The sequence below is a fragment of the Carcharodon carcharias genome, chromosome 12 (assembly GCF_017639515.1).
Source record: "Carcharodon carcharias isolate sCarCar2 chromosome 12, sCarCar2.pri, whole genome shotgun sequence".
Lineage (NCBI taxonomy): Eukaryota > Metazoa > Chordata > Chondrichthyes > Lamniformes > Lamnidae > Carcharodon > Carcharodon carcharias.
This window is the reverse complement of record NC_054478.1, coordinates 144,036,133-144,057,360: the sequence shown is the minus strand read 5'-3', so window position 1 is coordinate 144,057,360 and position 21,228 is coordinate 144,036,133. Positions and strand designations below refer to the sequence as shown.

At 43.7% G+C, this 21,228-nt stretch overlaps 1 protein-coding gene across 4 annotated transcripts in view; it reads left to right on the top strand.

Moving 5' to 3' along the window:
* Window positions 1-20,291, top strand: part of LOC121284628 (abl interactor 2) — a 143,992-nt gene extending 123,701 nt beyond the window's left edge. For 2 of the 4 annotated variants that reach the window (XM_041200153.1, XM_041200152.1), the window contains exons 7-10: window positions 534-710; window positions 4,336-4,422; window positions 8,246-8,425; window positions 19,736-20,291. In XM_041200153.1, the coding sequence (XP_041056087.1) occupies window positions 534-710; window positions 4,336-4,422; window positions 8,246-8,425; window positions 19,736-19,911 (620 nt within the window). In that variant the 3' untranslated portion in view covers window positions 19,912-20,291. Of the gene's footprint in view, window positions 1-533; window positions 711-4,335; window positions 4,423-8,245; window positions 8,426-10,490; window positions 10,578-19,735 lie in introns of those variants that run through there. The other 2 variants (XM_041200155.1, XM_041200154.1) reach the window with 2 other exon arrangements.
* Window positions 20,292-21,228: the final 937 nt, after the last annotated feature.

Below are 21,228 nucleotides of genomic sequence, written 5' to 3'. Positions count from 1 at the left end.
AGTTGGTGTGATGATTCTATGCAGAGTAGCCCATTGTAGGGCTTCTGCTGAAAAGTCACCCACCTTACGGAGGAGACGTTTAACCAATGACTGCCTGCCTTCTCAGGTGGATGTAAAATATCCAATGACATTATTTGATGAAGAACAGTTGCATTCTCTCGGTGTCCTGGCCAAAATTTATCCTTCAATCAACATCATAAACATATTACATATAATTTACTACAATGAAACAGACCATCTGGCCCAATTTCTTTGTGCCTATAGTGGTGTCAGGCACGGTAGTCTGACCAACACAGATCTGGTCATTTCCTCATTGCTGTTTGTGGGATCTTCCCATGTGCAAATTGGCTGCTGCAGTTCTTACATTACGACAGTGACTACTTTTCAAAAGTTCGTTGACCGTAAAACGCAATGGGAAGTCTCAAGGTCATGAACGACGCGCCTAGAAATGCAGCTTCTTATTCATCTGTAGGACTTTGTCTAAACGCCGTTTGCTTACTCAGTCTCTTTTTTCCCTCCCTCAAATGTTTCAGGGCACACTCCTCAGTTCTACAGCATGAATCGACCAGTGCCCCGGCAGAATCCTACCACTATAGGAGGATCTCTACCCGGTTACAGACGCCCACCATCCATGACCTCGCAGGGCAGTGTCCAGAATCAAGTCAACGGGGGCCCATGCTACAATCAGAACCAGGCAACTGAATCAAGAGGTAATGGCGCTCTCGACCAGTCCCGCTTAATGTCATAATACTCATCCACCAAAAAACTCTGGGGTCTATAGAGTTGCAACAGGGAAATAAAGCCTCCAAAATACAGGCGTTCTCCCATTCCATTCTCAGTGCTAGAACTGGGTGTACAAATGGATATTCTGTTCACAATCAGGAAGAACTGAAACTTTTCAGATTTAGTCAATTTGATTCTTTTGTGAGCCTGGGTACACTTTCTTATAAGGTTCTAAGTAGTAACACCGAGCTTGGCTGTATCTCGTTCTAAATGTGTCACAACCAAAGCTCCCTGGAAAGGCTGCACCTGATCTTGGCCACAGTCTTTCAACCCGCCTTGGATTTGGGAGTTGTACCAGAGAACCGGAGGTTTGTGACAAAGAGGAGAGCTGTCAACTACAGGCCAGTCAGCCTAACGTGGGTGCTAGAAAAACTTTGAGACAATGACATAGGACAAAATTAATTGTCACTTGGAAAAGCATGGATTAATAAACGACAGCCAACATCAATTTGTTAAAGGCAAATCATGTCTAACAAACTTGATTGAGTTAATTCAGGAAGTGGCTCAGAGGGTGGATGAAGGTAGCGTGGTGGATGTTGTGTATATGGACTTTAAAAAGGCATTTGATAAAGTGCCACATAATAAATTTGTTAGTAAAATTGAAGCCCATGGAGTTAAAGGGCTAGTGAGCATGGATACGAAATTGGCTTGGGAACAAGAAGTAGGGAGTGGTGAACAGTTTTTTCAGAATGGATGGAAGTATCCAGCGGTGTTCGCCAAGGGTTGATATTAGGATCGCTGCTCTTTTTGATATGTATTAATCACCTGGACTGGAGTGTACAGTGCAGAATTTCAAAGCTTATAGATGACACAAAATTCAGAAATGTAGTAAACAGGGTTATTGACATTTGAAATGATCAAACAAAATTTAATGCAGAGAACTGACGGATTTTGGGCGGAAGAATGAGGGGAGGCAATATAAACTAAACCGTGCAATTTCAAAGTGGGGGCAAGACTTCTGACGTGTATTTACACAAATCTTTGAAGGTGGTAGTCAATTTGAGAAGGCTGTACATGGGATTACATAGCATATACAGCACAGAAATGGGCCATTTGGCCCAACCAGTCCATACTGATGTTCCACTTGAGCCGCCTCCTGTCTTTTCTTATCTAAGTCATCGTAACCCTCTATTCCCTTCTCTCTTACATGAATGTTTAGCTTCCGCTTAAATGCATCCATTCTATTCGCTTTAACCACTATCTTTGGCAGCAAGTTCCACATTCTCACAACTCTGTGGCTGAAGAAGTTTCTTCTGAATCTCCTGCTGTATTTCTTGGTGATTGTTTTGTATTGATGACACCTAGTTATGCTCTTCCCCACAAGAGGAAACATTCTTTCTGAATCAGTCAAAACCGTTTATAAATTTACAGACCTCAATTAGGCCACCCCTCAGCCTTTTCTCAAGAGAAAAGAGACCCATTCTTTGGTGAGATGTATACCCACCTATTTCTTTTATCAACCTTGTAAATCTTATCTGCACCTTCTCCAGTGCCTCTTTATCCTTTTTATAATATGGTGACCAGAACTGCACGCAGTGCTCTTTAAGCGTAGTCTAATCAAGGTTCAATACAAGTTTAGCATGACTTTCCTACTTTTCAATTCTACCCTGCTAGCAATAAAGTCCAGTGCTTGGTTTGCTTTTTTTTATGGCCTTGCTAACCTGTGGTGCAACTTCTAGTGATTGGTATATTTGTACTTCAAGACCCCTTTGCTCATTTATCCCACCTAGATTCAAACCTTCTAAGTAATAAGTGACCTCCCAGTTCTTCCCAACGAAAATGTGCTAACATTTATCTGTGCTGAACATAATTTACCAATTATTTGCCCATCCTACAAGTTTGTTAATGTCCTCCTGTAATTTGTTGCAATCCTCCTCAGTGTTGACTTCTCACCCCACCCCACTCACCCCCACATTTGGTGTCATCCGCAAATTTAGGAATTGTGTTTTTCAAGTCCAGATTGTGAATGTAAATTGTGAACAGCAGTGGTCACAGCACTAACCCTTGTGGAAATGTGCAGTATAACTAGCGTATGGGATCCTTGGCTGTATAAACAGAGACATAGAGTATAACAGCAAGAATAGTAAGTCTAAACATTTCTAAATCACTAATTAGGCCTCAGGTGGAATGTTGTATTCAATTCTGGGTACCAGACTTTAGAAAGGATGTCAAAACCTTAGGGTGCTGAGGAGATTTAGGAGAATGATCCATGGATAAAGGACTTGAGTTATGTAGAGAGACTAGAGAAGCTGGGGCTGTTCTCCTTGGAGCAGGGAAGGTTAAGGGGAGATTTAAGTGCTCAAAACAGCTCAAATTCTTGCTGTTATACTCTATATCTCTGTTTATACAGCCAAGAATCCCGTACGCTAGTTTTACTGCACATTTCCACAAGGGTTAGTGCTGTGACCACTGCTGTTCACTATTTACATTCACAGTTTGGACTTGAAACAAAGGTTGTTAGAGTAGATAGGGAGGACCTGTTTCCAGTGGCAGTAGGGCCGGTAACCAGAGGGCGCACATTTAAGGAAATTTGTAAAAGAACCAAAGGGAAGGTGAGAAACTTTTTACATGGAAAGAGTTTTTATGATTTAGAATGTGTTGCCTAAAAGGGTGCTGGAAGGGCACTCCAGATTCAGTAATAACTCCCAAAATACTTGAGAAAGAAAAATTTGCAGGTCTCTAGGGCACGGAGCAGGGGAACGGGACTAATCCGGTAGCTTCTCAAAACTGGCACAGGCATGATGGGCTGATTTGCTGCCTTGTATGAGTCAATAAAGCCATGCTACAAACAGGAACCCTGAAGCTCAGCTGGATCTTCTGAATATGCTGTAGGCAGTTTTCCATTGTAAATGTGAACACAGGCATTTCCCATGGAAAAGGTTGACACAAAGGCATAACAGGTGTGCAGACAGCAAGTTCATGCCGGCATAAGAACTTTAATACAAATGGATGTATAAAAAGAAACTTGGATATTTTCTGCTGGCTTTTCTGACCTGATAACTTGCAGAGGTTATGAAGTTGTTAAGAAGCAGGGCTAAGTTGGTCCCAATCTTGGGAAACTAGCAACGATAGGAATTAAACTTTAAATAACCCCAAGCTGTTTTGCATCATTTCCTGATCCACAATACCTGAACAGTTACCTTAAAGGCCTAGCTAGCAACTGAACATTGCACCTGTGCTTCAGGCTCCAGAACCCCCAAAGGAAGCTCTATGGGACACTGGCTAGTATAGAAATAAATGAATCTGTGCGAGGGTGAAGCTGAATTAATATCACCCTTCCCTCACTCTTAAACAGTCATCCAGCTGCAATGGTTTAATGTAATCCTGCTCCTGACATTGATCAGTGTGTGTCTGTGAGCAGCATTTCCTTTTGATTATTCCTGGTTGAGAAAGCTTTGCTCTCCTCCTGGCTTTGTGCCTGATGTGGGTTTATCGATGCAGCTTTGCCTTGCGGATGTGTTCTTGTTTTGTTTGTAAGTGCTTTCTCTGCTGCTTCTCATGGGTGTTTGTTCCCTTCCTTTCCCTCACTCCTGTGTCTGCTCCCATGTGCAGCGCCACTCGCTCCACCCCCGCCTTCTATTCTGCAGGTTACACCACAGCTGCCGCTGATGGGCTTCGTGGCCAGAGTTCAGGATAACAGTAAGTCCACGCTTTCCATGTTCTGTCATGGGCAATGGGGCTCTCTGTATTCACAGAGGTTCTGCAAAACCATTACACCAAGAACAGAAATGAAGCACACAAAACATGGTCAGCTTATCCAACACTGTGTGCATACCCAAGGCAGGTACAAGTCGTGTTCAAATTGTCACGTTAAACACTCACAAGACAGGTACAGCATGGGTTAGATACAGATTAAGGCACCTCTATGTTGTTCCCATCAAACACTCCCAGGGCTGGTACAGCACGGGGTTAGATACAGAGTCAAGCTCGCCCTACACTATTCCCATCAAACACTCCCAAAGCAGGTACAGCATGGAGTTAGATACAGAGTAAAACTTCCTCTACATGTCCCCATCAAATACTCCCAGGACAGGTACAGCACGGGGTTAGATACAGAGTAAAGCTCCCTCTACACTGTCTCCATCAAACACTCCCAGGACAGGTACAGCACAGGATTAGATACAGAGTAAATCTCCCTCTACACTGTCCCCATCAAACATTCCCAGGTCAGGGACAGCATGGGGTTAGATACGGAGTAAAGCTCCCTCTACACCATCCCCATCAAACACTCCCAGGACAGGTACAGCATGGGATTAGATACAGAGTAAATCTCCCTCTACACTGTCCCCATCAAACATTCCCAGGGCAGATACAGCACAGGGTTAGATACAGAGTAAAACTTCCTCTACACGTCCCCATCAAACACTCCCAGGCCGGGTACAGCATGGGGTCAGATATAGAATAAAGCTCCCTCTACATTGTCTCTTCAGACACTCCAGGGGAATATAGTATGAATTAGACACAGAGTGATGCTCCCATTACACTGTCCCTTTATGCATTCCAGGATAGGTACAGCACTGATTGGATACAGAGTTAGCACTTGGCCATAAGTAAAAGAGAAGCAACAAGTGTTCTAGTGATCCAGTAGGTGCATGAGCATCTGCAATAGGAAAAGAGTGGTTAATGCCTTTATTTAAGGGATTCCACAAAACTGGAAACTGGAAGCTAGTAAGAATCTTAATAGGACAGTACAAAATATGGAGGAGGGGAAGAGCTCCACAAATGTCAAGACCCAGTATAATGATTCTGGCCCTTGGAAGGTAGTTAATTATATTCTAAAGTTTTTCTTTAAAATTATAAGCTGGTGCACAATGTACAGAGTGAGTGAGGCAATGTAGACACAGAAAGGAAACAAAATAAAATCTCTGAAATGGAGAAGTATTGGTAAGTGAAGAAACAGGCAGGAAGGTAGGAGAGCTGGTTAAGGTCTAACTTGTTGAAGGCAGCCTCCAGAGCAAACTGCTACAGACTGTCCAGGAATTGTAGAGAGATTGGTTAGGAGAGTGTTAAAGGGCAGAGGTGCATGGGTTGAGCAGGGAGATAGTTAAAGAGACAAGTCACAGAGAGATCACTGGCATGTTTATGGACTGAAATGAAATGTTTCACAAAGCAATAACTCAGACTATATTAGGTCCAACCAGCACAGAGGAAACTGCACTAAGCACTGCAAATTCAATAACGTGAGATTGGAGCAAATACGTACATGTTATGTGTCACACGGGCATGTGGAGACCTGGGGATGGGAGAAGGGTTACACCTGTTACGGTTTGAATGGGAGTATCACTGGGAGGGCAACGTGAACTCAGTTAAGGAAGAATGAACAAGGGGTGTTTCAGAGATAATGACCCTTCTCCAAAACATGGAGGAGAGGGGAAGATTTTTGGTGATAGGATCATATTCTCAGTGGTGGACAATGATCTGGCCAATGCAGTCTCTAATGGAGACCAAGGAGACCTTGTGATCGTCATGAGGAAAAGTGGAAATGAAGGCATAGGTAATGCTGCAGATAGAATCAAGGACCCTGTGAACAATGGCTGAAGCTAAATCAGAACCAAGCTCTGTCCCAACTGCTCTTCAGACAACAACACCCTCTTGCACCATTGTGACATTTTTCCATTTCCCACCCTTTGAGACCAGACTAATCAAGCACGTTTGCCATAGTTGCTAGCAGACAGAGGTGACTTTCAGCCCATTGGTCTGGTCTGGATTTGAATTAAAGGCCTGGAAGTGAGACACCCGCATCTGATCCACAGCATCACCTCTTCTATGTTCGCGATTAATTGCAAGCACCCAGTGACTTCAGTTAAATCAAAATGGCCCAAAGCTCAGATGAACGGCAGTGTGTGAACTACTACTCCATTCATCCCCGTTTTGTTTGATTGGTTAGTTTGTGTCTTGTTGCTGAAATTCTGTCTGGCTTCGAAGAAGTGGAAGGGTGACTGGAAGCCCAGTCTGTTCCTGTATTGTCTTTGCAGCTTCAAAGTATGCATAGTGGGTTATTTTTAAGACAACATTTAGCACTCTTCTTTTTGTCTTTGAAAATGGATCACTGCTGCTTAAGGCTGCTCTCTGCGGCACAAATATGCCAGTTTTGAATGTTGTAGGGAGCTGTAACAGCAAAACTCCCCAATGCATAACCTCCTTGCATAGTTGCCTTTACATTAGCCCCTTTCCTCTCATCTCCTGAAACCCTCGATGGGCATAGTTCCATTGGCATCAGCTGTTCTCAGTTACCTCACCCAAGAAGCCCTGTCAAACATGCCCAGCCCATATTAGATTCAGTGGCATTGAGTGGCATTTTAGATTGGATGAATGTTCATCTACTCTGCCCCAAAGATGCATTTTTGACCTAAACTTGGGAGACATCCCTGAATGCGAAAGTGTAACCTTTTATCATTTCCCACACCTGACACCCTCTGAGTAAAATGACCAACTTAGTGCCTCTTTGTCCCTATCCATGCCCATTAAGAATTTGGATTAGGACTGCTCAAACTCATGTAAGATTCTAACTGCCAACAGCAAAGATTTCTGGAGTGGGGCTGTCAGTGAATGAGGATTCTATACCATATTCCAGGGGTGTTTAAACACTCTACCATCCAATCCCTATAGCACTCTGCAATTGCCCCTCTCATCTTGGATGGAAAACATAGCCACTTGACAAAGCTGTCATAACCTGGTTAATCCAGAGCAGCATTCATGTTTCAAGGTGTTCTGACTCACGTCACTGGAACTATTTTGAGACCATTGCCTTAGTTTTTGATTGGATACCCTCCTTGACCATCTTTGTTACCACCTTGTGTTTGTTCTGATGAGTACAAGACAAAAACCTTTAGAAATATGTCTCTCTTTTCAGCAACAAAATATAAATTACTCTGGCAGTGAGAATTTTAATTATCCTCTTAAAATTAGCAAAATTCTATTGTCTGTACTCTTGAACTATTTCTTGGAGATAGTGGAGAGATTTTTGTGGCAAAGATGAAAATATCCAGTTAGTATAACCTGTTGCAAAGTGTAAGCTTATTGCATGTTGTAGCCTTGGTTTACTGGTAGCGCTGAGACAGAAGGTTGTGGGTTCAAGCCCCACTCCAGAGACTTGGGCAAATTTAGGTTGACACTCCAGTGCAGTGCTAAGGGTCCACTGCACTGTTGGAGGTGCTATCTTTTAGATAAGACACTAAACTGAGGTCCCATCTTCCCTCTGGTCTTAAATACATGACACTATTTGAAGATCAGGGGATCACCTTGGTGTCCCAGACCAACATTTATCCTCAACCAACACCTAAAACAGATATATGGTCACTTATCTCATTGATCTTTGTGGCACAGTTTGCTGCCATGTTTCTTTTATCACTAGACATCAGAACTATTTTATTGCCTATGAAACGCTATGGGACGTCCTGAGGTCATGAGAGGTGCTATATAAATGCAAATCCTTTCCCTTAATGTAATATCAACATTGTAGTTTCAGACGGCTCCACTCCACCACCACCTCCGCCGGCTGAAGAAGTAGTGTTTGACGAGTCACCCCCTCCTCCCCCACCACCAGAGGATTATGAGGAGGAAGAGACTGCTGTAGTAGAGTATAGTGACCCGTATGCAGAGGAGGATCCACCGTGGGCACCCAAGAACTATTTGGAGAAAGGTCAGTGGAACAGGATACACAAAATTTGCGATGTTTTGTCTGATTTTCTCACATTTCCCCCCCGCCTCCAGTCCCCCTACTGAACCTTCACACCTTGCACTTCCTGTAAAGTTTCAGTGATTCATAACACTGTCATGTTTCTTGCTGCAAGACACTTTCCAGGATTCAGTATCACTGGCCATTCCTGTAAGTGTCCCTGTATTTTGGAGCCTTTTCCGGCCAGCTGTCTGGGTAATTATTGGTGAGATCCCAAGACCCTTGCTGTGCATGTCAACTACTTGACTGCATCACGGAGGGGTGCATGCAGCATGCCTTTTTTTTAAAGTGGACTGAATGCGCTCTATTAGCAGTCTGAACAGGCTGTAAAATAACACCTGGGGCAGAATTTTTAGGCGGCTTGCGGCATGCTGATGCGTAAAATGGCGCGCGATGATGTCGGGCGTGCGTCCCGACATCACGCAGTCCGCGATTTTTCGTTCGGCGGGTGCGCGCCAGAGTCAGCTGTGTGCCTGCCATTATGTAAATGACCCATTAAGGCCATTAAGAAAGTTAATTCATGTAATTAGTAATGCCGCTCGTCCAATCTTAAGGTTGGCGGGGCAGGCGAAAAGCCCAAGTGGCCTACGCGTTTTTTAGGAAACCTCATCCACGAGCGGGATGAGGTTTCCTAAAGCTTTTATTAAATAAGTAAAAAAGCTTTCATAAAAATAAAAATATGTCCCATCTCACGTGACACAGTCACGTGAGGGGACATGTTTAAGTAAATTTTTTAATGGCTTATTTAATTATTTTAATATCCATTCAATCTCCCTGAGGCAGCTCCGTGCCTCGGGGAGATTGTTGCGCTCTTTCGAGTGCTGGCCCTGACTCTCCCTCCTCCCCCCACCGCCCACACAGGCACTGCTGAGCGCTACCAGTCGCGTATTACGCTGGGTGTGCCTTAATTGGCTCACCTCCGTAAAATGGCGATGCGGAGCCGATCGCCGCTCCCGTCCAACCCACCTGCCACATGGAAAATTCTGCCCCTGATTTAATTTACTTTAGGACGGGTGAATAAACAGCACATCTTACATTGTGCTCCTCGATAAGTAAAATGATGTAAAGTCATTTCCTATATTGTGACTGACCTTTCTCCTCGGACCAACATGAAAACCAGTTAGCACAGTGCTCTCATGCTGCAGAACTGACACTAAATTTATGATTCACCTACTTGAACACATTGAGCTCGATAGAATCCATGGTGGAGACCTCTGGCCAGGGAGGTGCCCAAAGCTACAGCAGTGTCCCCTTATTATAGGTTTCAATCAGAGCTCCAGGCTGGGTCTGATTCTGTCATCTGTGCCAAGGTCCCTTGGGATGCCCTCTGCAGACAAACTTTTCCGCTGATACATGACCCAAACCCATTTGAATCTACATAGAAACAAATGGCTGTAACATGATGATGGTCAGGAAACAGGTATCCTTTAATATTGAATTGGATATGGCATAGAATTACATGGGGCCTGCAGCAGAGAACCTGGCTGTTCAGCCCATTTGGTTTGTGCCTGTGTTTGTGCTCCACATGAGCATCCTCTTTCACCTAATCCTATCAGCATATTCTTTGATTTCTTTCTTTCCCTTAAATGCAACTATACTGTTAATTTCAATAATTCCTTATGGTGGTGTGTTTCATATTCCTACCACATTTTAGACAAAGACGTTTCTCCTGAATTCCTATTGTATTAGCTGGGGACTCTTGTTATTTATGGCCTCTAGGTTTAGTCTCCCTGACAAGTGAAGACATCTTCTCGATGTCTACCTCATCAAAACCCTTCATTATCTTAAAGACTTCTATCAGGTCACCCCTCACTTTCTCATTTCTAGTATGAGCCCTACCCTGGTCAGTTTTTCCTCTTGGTTTTGGGATTATCCTTTGAGAATCATTTTTGCATCTTTGCCAGTGCCTCTATGTCTGTTTTATAAAGTGGAGACCTGAACTAAGTATGATCTAATTAAGGTTCAGAACATGTTTAACATAACTGACGTCATATTCAACTCAAAACATTAACTCTTTCTGTCTCCACAGAAGCTGCCAGACCTGCTTAGTATTTCCAGCAATTTCTGTTTTTATTTAACATAACTTTCTCAGCTTTTCAATTCTGTCCTTCTTGAGTGCTTGCTTTTCCTTTATTTTCCCCCAAGACTTTGGCGATGGTCAAGGTGTTTTTGATTGAATGTGATGATTCTGGTCAGTCAACACTTTAAACAATCCATTGTGTTTGCCTTCAAAACTTGCCTTGTGGAGCCCCTGCTGGCCAACATCTCTGGTCTCAACAACTGGCTTTTCTGTTAAGAGATAGTACGTTGGGTGTTAACTTACTTGATGTTCTTTATAGTAATACAAAGTATAAGTTTAAAAAGTCATTACAGACCAAAAGTGCATTATAGAACCATAGAAAAGTTACAGCACAGAAGGAGGCCATTCGGCCCATCTTGTCCATGCCTGCCCGAGGACACCCAGGTGCCCTTTCTAATCCCACTTTCCTGCACCCGGCCCATAGCCCTGCAGCTTACAGCACTTTAGGTGCAGATCCAGGTACTCTTTTATGTTCGGCGACAATGATTTATTAACCCATGAAACATTAGCTCTAAGTTTCTGCATTGTAATTTTCATTCTTCTTTCATTCATTCTTCCCAAACAAATGAACTGGGTGTCATTGGTTTAACCATTGGCGTAAATTCTGAGCAATGGAGGGTCATGTTCCAGTCCTTCATTTTCCAGCAGCTGCAGTCATTCTGTTGCTGTCCTGGCATGAAAGTTCTTGAGCAACGTCTGATTCATTTCTCCCAGGATTACTTTGTGCTTGAACAGCTTATTATTCTGTACAAAATAAAGCATATTCTGTGAAAAGGAGCAGTATTCTCACGTCTCTCAGATGTGAGTTTTTTTTATTGCATACTTACTTCAATACCTTATCAATAATTGTGTTGAAATCTGTTTTCACCCTATGATTTTTCTCTTTCTACACACTTCTGAAACTAGACTTTTTTTGAGACGATTTCACTGTTGCCCTCTGGTCTATTCCTGTTCCTTTATCAATCAGTCCCTCGAGCTTATTGCCTCAATCAGTTGGGTAATGGCTGAACAGTACCTCGACTCCATTTACCCACCTTTGATCCATTCCCCTTGATATCCAATAAAAATCTATCCTGCTATGGTAGCCATTCCTCACCTGTGAACCTAGACAATTGAGGGTTAGGAGACTTTTTGACCATGGGTCAAGCAGTCGCATCTGATTCTGCCCTCATTGTGCATCCACATGCTTACATTTCCTGTAAAGGTCATCGTTGGTCATCAGAAACAGATCACAGGCTGATTTTTCCTCTTCAGACTTGAGGCCGAATTGGCTAAGACCAAGTAACGAGTCAACGATCAGAAATAGAACAAAGGACTTACTTGTTTAGTATAGCCCAGCTACTGCTTGGAGAACCTCATTAAACCACAGAGGAGGTTAAATTCTTGAACAATTGGTATACAGTTTTCTAAAAGAGCCCAGCACCCAGACTTGATGCAATTTCCAGTGTCTCAGTTGCTTTCTGAAGCCGCATATCCTGTTTCAGATTCTTCAGTGCCTTGTTGACTGGCTGAAATATTGGAAAATAATCTGAGAAGGATGCATGACATTACTCGATTCTTGTGTAGCTGAGTGATCTCAGAATCTAGGCCCCTGGGGAGAGACAAACCTTTCCAGGTCAGTCTGAGAATTCACCAAAGACCATCCCAAGTGCATCCCATCTGCAAGTCTTCATCAAAAACACTAGCCATAATACTTCTAGAGTTGGAAAAAACAATCAGGATCCCCCAGTAACTGCTGCAAATTGCATACTAATATTGAAGTTAAACTGGAGCTGCCTAGCATACAGTAAACAGTGGCCAGAGGCTATGGTGTAAGGAAAATATTCCTGGCAGCTGATAACTTGCCAAGGAGTGCCTGAACCTGGATACTGACCTTGACTAAGTTAGTACACCAACTTAAACAACTTTCAGCAAATGGTGCAACTACAGGTCTCTCCACCTGATTGGCCGAACATATGCTTTCTCCAGCATTATGACTTGTTGGTACCAATCCTGCAAAGGTCCAATTCCCTCCTCCCTCGTCACCATCATCCTTACTTTTCTTTTTATATCTCCCTTCCTATCTCCCTCTGACTCTCTTCTGCCTCCTGTCCCTGTCTTCATCCCTTTGTTCTGCCTTCCTTCCCGTCTCTCTCCCCATCCCCCTCCCTCCCTCTCTCCCTCTCCCTCCACTCTCTCTCTCTTATTCCCTCTCATTCTCCCCTTCCACGTTCTCTCTTGCTCTTCCCCTCTTTCCCTTCCCCTCTCTTTCCCACTCTCTCTCCCTCTCTCTCTCTCTCGCTCGATCCCTTCCCTTCTCTTTCACTCCCTTCCTCTCTCTCTCCCTCATTTCCCCTCTCTCTGCTTCCCTTCCCCTCCCCCTCCCCATTTCTCTCCCCTTCCTCACTCTCTCCCCGCCCTCTCCACCTTGCTCTCCCCGCCCTCTCCGTCTCGCTCTCCCTTCCCTGTCCCCTTCTCACCATTCTCTTCCTTCAGATTCAACATCTCCCAACCTTTCATTGCAATTTTGTCATTTAATGTCCTTTTATGTACATTTATATCATATGATCTTGATGCACTTTACCCGAGTTCTCACCAGTCTTTATCAAGAAGTTACAGGCTCTGTGAATACCAAGGCTTTCTTTCTGTTGTCTGTGCTCCCCAAGGTTAGCTGAAATTGCAGATGTTTAGGATTAGCAAGGTACAGAAGGTGTTACTATGACAACATGACCAATAGGTTAGTCTCTAGACATGTGACAGTGATAAAGTTCAGATCCAAATGTAATCATCTATAACTTGAACTGGAGCTCAGGCTGCTTGTGACCTTTGTGAAGACTAGGATTTTAACTTGAGAGTTTAGTATAGAAGCTTTCTTTATTTACAGATGGATCCTCTAATGGCTCTTGTTGCCCCAGCACATGCTGTCCGTGGTCTCAACAGTCTGTTACTAGGATAAGTTTCTGCATTTTACGATCCAACTCGGGATCACCTGTAAACTAATGGAGGATGTTGGTGGCCCCATACTTTCGGCCCACTGTGTCCCTTACCGTCAGAAACAGGGGAATTTATAATGGTGAATAAAGAAATAGCTGACTGATTAAATACATACTTTGGTTCCGTCTTCACAAAGGAGGACACAAATAACATACCAGAAATGTTGGGGAACACAGGGTTTGGTGAGAGGGAGGAACTGAAAGAAATCAGTATTAGTAGGGAAATTGTGCTGGAGAAATTGATGGGATTGAAGGCCGATAAATCCCCAGGGCCTGATAATCTACATCCCAGAGTTCTTAAGGAAGTGGCCCTAGAAATAGTGGATGCATTGATGGTCATTTTCTGAGATCTATAGACTCTGGAACAGTTCCTACAAATTGGTGGGTAGCTAACGTAACTCCACTATTTAAAAAGGGAGAAAACAGGGAATTATAGACCAGTCAGCCTGATGTCAGTAGTAGGGAAAATTCTAGAGTCCATTATAAAAGATTTAATAGCTGAGCACTTGGAAAACAGTGGCAGAATTGGACAGAGTCAGCATGGATTTATGAAAGGGAAATCATGCTTGACAAATCTACTGGAATTTTGAGAGGATGTAACTAGTAGAGTTGATGAGGGGGAGCCAGTGGATGTGGTTTATTTGGACTTTCAGAAGGCTTTCGACTAAGTCCCATATAAGAGATTAGCGTGTAAAATTAAAGCGCGTGGGCTTGGGGGAGATGGATAGAAAACTGGTTGGCAGGCAGGAAACAGGGAGTAGGAATAAACGGGTCTTTTTCCGAATGGCAGGCTGTATCTAGTGGGGTACCGCAGGGATCGGTGCTGGGACCCCAGCTATTCACAATATATATTAATGATTTAGATGAGGGAACTAAATCTAATATCTCCAAATTTACGGATGACACAAAGCTGGGTGGCAGGATGCAGAGATGCTTTGGTGTGATTTGGACAAACTAAGTGAGTGGGCAAATGCATGGCAGATGCAGCATAATGTGGATAAATGTGAGGTTATCCACTTTGGTAGCAAAAACAGGAAGGCAGATTATTACCTGAATGGCTATAAATTGAGAGGGAAATGTATAATGAGACCTGGGTGTCCTTGTACACCAGTCATTGACGGTAAGCATGCAGATGCAACAGCCTGTAAAGAAGGCAAATGGTATGTTGGCCTTCATAGCCAGAGGATTCGAGTACAGGAGCAGGGATGCCTTGGTGAGACCACACCTGGAATATTGTGTGCAGTTATGGTCTCCTTATCTAAGGAAAGATGTTCTTCCTATAGAGGGAGTGCAGCGAAGGCTTACCAGACTGATTCCTGGGATGGCGGGACTGACAAATGAGGAGAGATTGAGTCAATTAGGATTATATTTGCTGGAGTTCAGAAGAATGAGGGGGGATCTTATAGAAACCTATAAAATTCTAACAGGACTAGACAGGGTAGATACAGGAAAGATGGGGGAGTCCAGATCCAGGGGTCACAGTCTGAGGATATGGGGTAGACCATTTAGGACTGAGATGAGGAGAAATTTCTTCACCCAGAGAGTGGTGAGCCTGTGGAATTCGCTACCACAGAAAGTAGTTGAGGCCAAAACATTGTATATTTTCAAGAAGGATTTAGATATAGCTCTTGGGGCAAAAGGGATCAAAGGATATGGGGAGAAAGAGGAAGCAGGCTATTGAGTTGGATGATCAGCCATGATCATAATGAATAGCAGAGCAGGCTCGAAGGGCCGAATGGCCTACTCCTGCTCCTAGTTTCTATGTTTCTATCTTATTGAGATGGGACCAGTTGCTGGTGGAGGCCAGGTGTAGTCAAACATTTCAGCCACCCTCCCCAGAACCTCCATTTTCATTGTTTGGCTCCTGAAGAAAGCAGTTTGCTTCTCTTCACTTTCCCTTCCTCTCCTGAGCATGCTGGCTCAAGTTGAGGTCTGCCCTGCGAACTAACCTTTGTACACTATTTATCATAGAATCAAACAGCACCGAAGGAGGCTTTGTGTGCCTGTGCTGGCTCTTTGAAAGACCCATCCACATTAACCCCACCCCCTGCTCTTTCCCCATAGCCTGGCAAACCTTTTCTACTTCAAATATTTATCCAGTTCCCTTTTCAGCCTTACTATTGAATCTGCTTCCATTACCCTTTCAGGCAGTGCATTTCAGATCATTATAACTTGCTGTGCAAAAAAAAAATCTCATCTCCCGGTTCTTTTGCCAATTGTCTTAAATCTGTGTCCTCTGGTTACATAGGCACTTCTTCAACTGGAAACAGTTTTCCTTATTTACTCGATAAAAAACATTCATAAATTTAAACCTCTGTGTTAAATCTCCTCTGAACCTTTTCTGCTCTAAGGAGAACAAACCAAGCTTCTGCAGTCTCCCCATGTACCCTTGGTATCATTTTTGTAAACACCTCTGCACACTTCCTAAAGTGTAGTGCTCAGAATTGGCTGCAACAGTCCAAATGTAGCCTAACCAGTGTTTTGTAAAGGTTTATTATAACTTCCTTGGTTTTGTACTTTGCCTGTATTTATATGTTAACATCATTCTCAACTCTCTACCACCTTTAAAGATTTATGAACATACGCCCCCAGGTTCCCCTATTCCTGCACCCCTGTTAAGATTGGACCATTTAGTTTATATTCCTCTCCTCATGGCTTCCCAACAAATTCAGTCTCGTTTCAAAATTTGAATTGCTCTGGTTACCCAAACAGCCAAGTTTATTCTTAGAGGAATGGAAATTTTGACAGATAAAACCAATCCATTTCTTTGAATTCTCCTCTTTTAAATCCTTCCTCTAGAGAACACAACCTACTATTTTTGTTTAAATATTTTATGGTCTGTGAAAGGGAAATTCCCTGTTTGCAAGAATTATGACAGCTACAAAATTTGCATATCTCTTCACACCTGATGTTCTCATCAAGTACAGCCATAGATCTGTTTGTGAAATTAGGGGATGGATGGTTAATGTGCTTGTGTGACTGTCCTCTACTATGTTATTTACTTCAGCCTGCAAATTTATACAATGGTTAAATCCTTAATGAAAGGAGAGTTAGTAAATTACCCATTGGATTAATTTCCATCCTAACTAGGTTAATGATCATGCCACAGGTTAGGGCAACTGTTCTGATTGACTTATTTCTTCATCTTGTGTTTAGATGGTGTCCCGTCTGTTTGTCGTGGGTTTAGTGAAGACTGGATTAGCTCAGTACTTAAACTAAAACCATCCCCATACCAAGTACCTATTCTTCACTTTTATCCTATCTAATTTTGCAACAACCTCCTTTTCTGCTACATAGGCAACACCCTCTTCACTAGTGCAGACCGAGGCAAAGTAATTATTTAATACCTGAATCATGCCCTCTACCTTTAAAGAAGATCTCTCTGACCCTTAATCAGCACCGCCCTTCCTTTGACTATCCTTTATCTGTTTTAAAAAAGGATTTTTGGGTTCCCTTTTACATTAAATGCCGATCTATTGCCGTACTCTCTCTTTGTCCCTCTTATTCAATGTTTTAGATCTCTGTACTTTCATTGTTCTCTATTATGAATCTTACATTTGTCATATGACTTTTTCCTTTTCATTTAATCTCTATATCTTTAATCATCTAGACAGCACCAGCTTTGAATGGCCTTCCTTTTCCCTCTTGTGCAAATACGTCAGCTCTGTACCAGGACCATGTCCTCTTTGTAGGCTTCCTGCTTTTAATTACTATTTTGCCTAGTTCTTGATTCTAGTCAACACTTAGTCTTCTTCCAGTTGAGCATCTTCACCTTTTGATTTTCCCTTGTCCTCCGCCATGACTACTCTAAATCTGACAGTATGATCATTATTCACCAAACGTTGCTGCGCTGATACATGCTCCACATGCCTAACTTCATTCCTGCAGCTAGATCTGGCAATGTCTCCTTCCTTATTAGCTGGAAACACTGATTAAGAAAGTTCCGTAATGCGCAGTTTAGGAATTCCTTCCCCTCTTTTCCCTTAACATTGTTACTAAGCTAGTCTATATTTGGATTGTTGAAATCTGCATTATCACTAATTTACTGGAATAACAAGAAGGATGAAGCACTTCAGTTACCTGAAGGGGCAGAAGAAGCTTGGGCCTCTCTCCTTCAAAGGTAATGGAGAGATTTAAGAGGTGTTCAAGATCATAGATTTTGGTAGAGTACATAAAGTGAAACTGTTTACAATGGCAGAAGGGTCAGTAACCAGACGACTCAGATTTAAGCCTAAGGAACCAGGGGAGAGATGAGAATTTTTTTATGATCTGGAATGCACTGCCTGAAAGGGTGGCGGAAGCAGATGCAGTGGTAACTTTCAAAAGGGAATTCATTACATGTTTGAAAATGAACAATTTGCAAGTTGATGGGGAAAGCAGGGATTAATTCAATAGCTCTATCAAGGAGCTGGCACAGGGCTGATTACCTGTTTATCCATATAATTTTATGATATACTCTGCTAGTAAACACTGGCATAGATTGGTTTGAGTTGTGTGGCCTGTTTCCAAGCTGTATTTTCTGTGTATTACTGGATTTATATGTGGAAGTTGAATAATTGAGGAAGCATCGTGCTATCCTGAATGACCTGCAATCCTTGATTTTCCTAAATGATTGCAATATTTAAAAACAATCTACTGTTTCAGTTCAGAGTCAGACGTTTGATTTAACGCTAACCCATACTGCACCATGCTCCTTCACCGGATGAGGTGTGCAAGCCTGCCCTTACAATCTGTTTTGCAGTGAGTTCCTGACCTCTGGCCCGAGTTCAACCACCAATTAAGCATTGACGACGCCCAGCTCCACCACCCCTCTCATTTCCCTCTACAGCCTCTACGATGTCAAGCTGCTTGCATGAGTGCCTGCAACAAGGTCCTCTCACTTGCTGCCAATTCTATCCACCTCTCCGGTTACGCCTCTCTTAGGTTAAACCAAGCCACCTGTACTCTTGGCATCCAGTTCAACCTGAGCTAAACTGTAAACTGATAGGAACAGAAGTGAGCCAGCCATTCAGCCCCTTGAGCCCCTTCCGCCATTCATAGTTGACCTGCACCTCAACTCTTTATTTACCTGCCTTTGCTCAGTTTCCCTTGATCTACACTTTCACCACCTCCAGAAACAAATACTGCACAACACACTGCTTCCTGATCTCCCATTCTCCAGCTCTATAAATTTTAATTCGTCCAAAACACGGACCCATCCTGAACCGTATGCTGTCACGCGCACCCATCACCCCTTATTTTTGATTCCCTATTCCTCAACGCATCTAATTTAAATCGCTTGCCCATGCCTGTAAATCTGTCTGTGGCGTCACCTCGCATAACTCTGTAATTCACCTCTCAGTCTATCATTTCCCAAGTGTTCCACAGCCCTGATTCTGGCTCTTCATGCGTCTTTCTCCATTGCCCCTCTCCCCCAAGGCCCAGCTCTTTGCCCCACTAACGGTGGCTGAGCGTTCAGCTGCCTTGGTCCTGCTTATTGGAAGACTCTCCCTAAACCCCTTTGCACCTTCACACCTCTATCCGCCTTTAAAAACCTGCGCAAGACCCATCTCGTTGACCACACCTTCATTTAAGTCACCTCTCCCTGTTTCTTCTCTTCAGGCTCAACATCCATTTTGCCCCCATCTATTTGTGAAGTTCCTTAGGACAGCTTTTTCATGAGATTTACATTAACATTACTTTTACATTAAATCATGAAGCTGTGGTTAGCTCCCAGATTAAGGTTATCTGGTAGGACAAGGGCAATTAGGGATGGGCAATAAATGCTGGCCTAGCCAGTGATGCCCACATCCTGTGAAAGATTAAAAAAAACTCCTTGGCCCAATAGTTCTATAAATAGGTCCAATATGTTCATTTTAATCATAGGATCCTCTAACTAAATACCTGGGAACTGGGATAGGCCCCTCCCTAATGACAGGACCTTACCCTTCACCATGGGAACTGGGAGAGCACCCTCCCTAATGACAAGACCCTTCCTCTCACCATGGGAACTGGGATAGCCCCTCCCCCTCCTTGGGAACTGGGATATCTCCCGCCACCTAACGACAGGGCCCTCCCCCTCACTGTGGGCAAGTATAGGGAGGATTCGATCCACAATGGACCCATTGAGCTTTCACCATGGCTGTTTAGATTGAACATCAAGGGAAGAGCAGAGGCTGCTTAAGAGATCCTTTCTCTTGGGCCACTGTGCCAGTGCTAATTGTTGCTGTTCTCTGTTCACAGTGGTTGCTATCTATGACTATTCAAAAGACAAAGAGGATGAATTGTCCTTCCAAGAAGGTGCCATCATTTATGTGTTGAAGAAGAATGACGATGGCTGGTACGAAGGCGTGATGAACGGCGTGACTGGTCTGTTTCCCGGCAACTACGTGGAATCCATCATGCATTATGCGGAGTGACCCACAGAAGGCAGCCCCCCGGCAGCTGCACCCCCCCCTCCCACTGGTGCACCGTTGCACTCTGTGGCTTCCTGTTGTGCTGGAAAAGGCACAAGCTGATATGAAGGATTTGAGTAAAACGATACACACACAAAAAAAAACCCAACCTTTTATTCAACCAGGATGGAGTGAAGTGGCATTGTCTCTCCGGAGTCTGTTATTCCTGCTGCCGGTGTCGGCTCTGATGACTGTTGAACTCGTTGTGAAATGAGCGCTCTCTGTATCTGTCTCACGCACACAACACACTGTCTCTCTAACACTCACATGCCTGTTTCTCTCACACACAGTTTCTCACACACATGCACACAAACACACACACACACACACACGCACATACACTCTCTCTCTGTCTCTCTCACACGCAGTCTCTCACACACATGCACACTTTCTCTCTGTCTCTCACACTCATTCACTCACTCACGTACCACACTTTCTCTCACCCCCACTCTCGCCATCTTTCACGCACACACCATACCCTCTTTCCCCTACACATGCACATTCTGCCTTTCTCACATGCACTTACGCGCATACGCCGCTCTCTCTCTCACATGCATGGACACTCAGTATCTCTCTCCCGCTTTCTCTCAAATACGCAAAATCATGTAATGCAGTCATTCCTGGTGTTAAGGGTTGACCGATACCACCGTTACTACAGGGCAAGTACCTCGCCAGATAATGGTCCAAACAAACTGCCTCTGTGACGGTGCTTCCATATTCTGAATTAAGCTGTTCACCCTCTCAGCGATCTGCAAGGAAATTCTGAATGCAGCAATACATCAAAGGCTCAAGAAGGAAGTCAACTGGAGAGTGTATGTGAAAGCAGTCATATTAGAGTGATGTGTTGCACAGAGCTGTACAGAGTATCCTGCAGCAAAGTTCATGCCTGTATCCTTGGGTTGCCTGGCAATATGGGTCTCAGTATCTCACTAATGTTTGGCAAGTGTGTCTGGTTTTCATCTGTAACTGAGGGAAACAGCTCTAAGTACAATTTTAGATTCTGTCCTTCCAAATTTGGGCGGTGTTCAGAGAGCAGTTTGAGCTGTATAACATTTGGGTAGCATACTGGTGGGGACAGGTCTGTCACTGTATAACACTGAGGTACAGTACATGTGGGGACAGGTCTGTCACTGTATAACACTTGGGTACAGTACAGGTGGGGACAGGTCTGTCACTGTATAACACTGGGGTACGGTACTGATGGGGACGGGTCTGTCACTGTATAACACTGGGGTACAGTACTGGTGGGGACGGGTCTGTCACGGTATAACACTGGGGTAC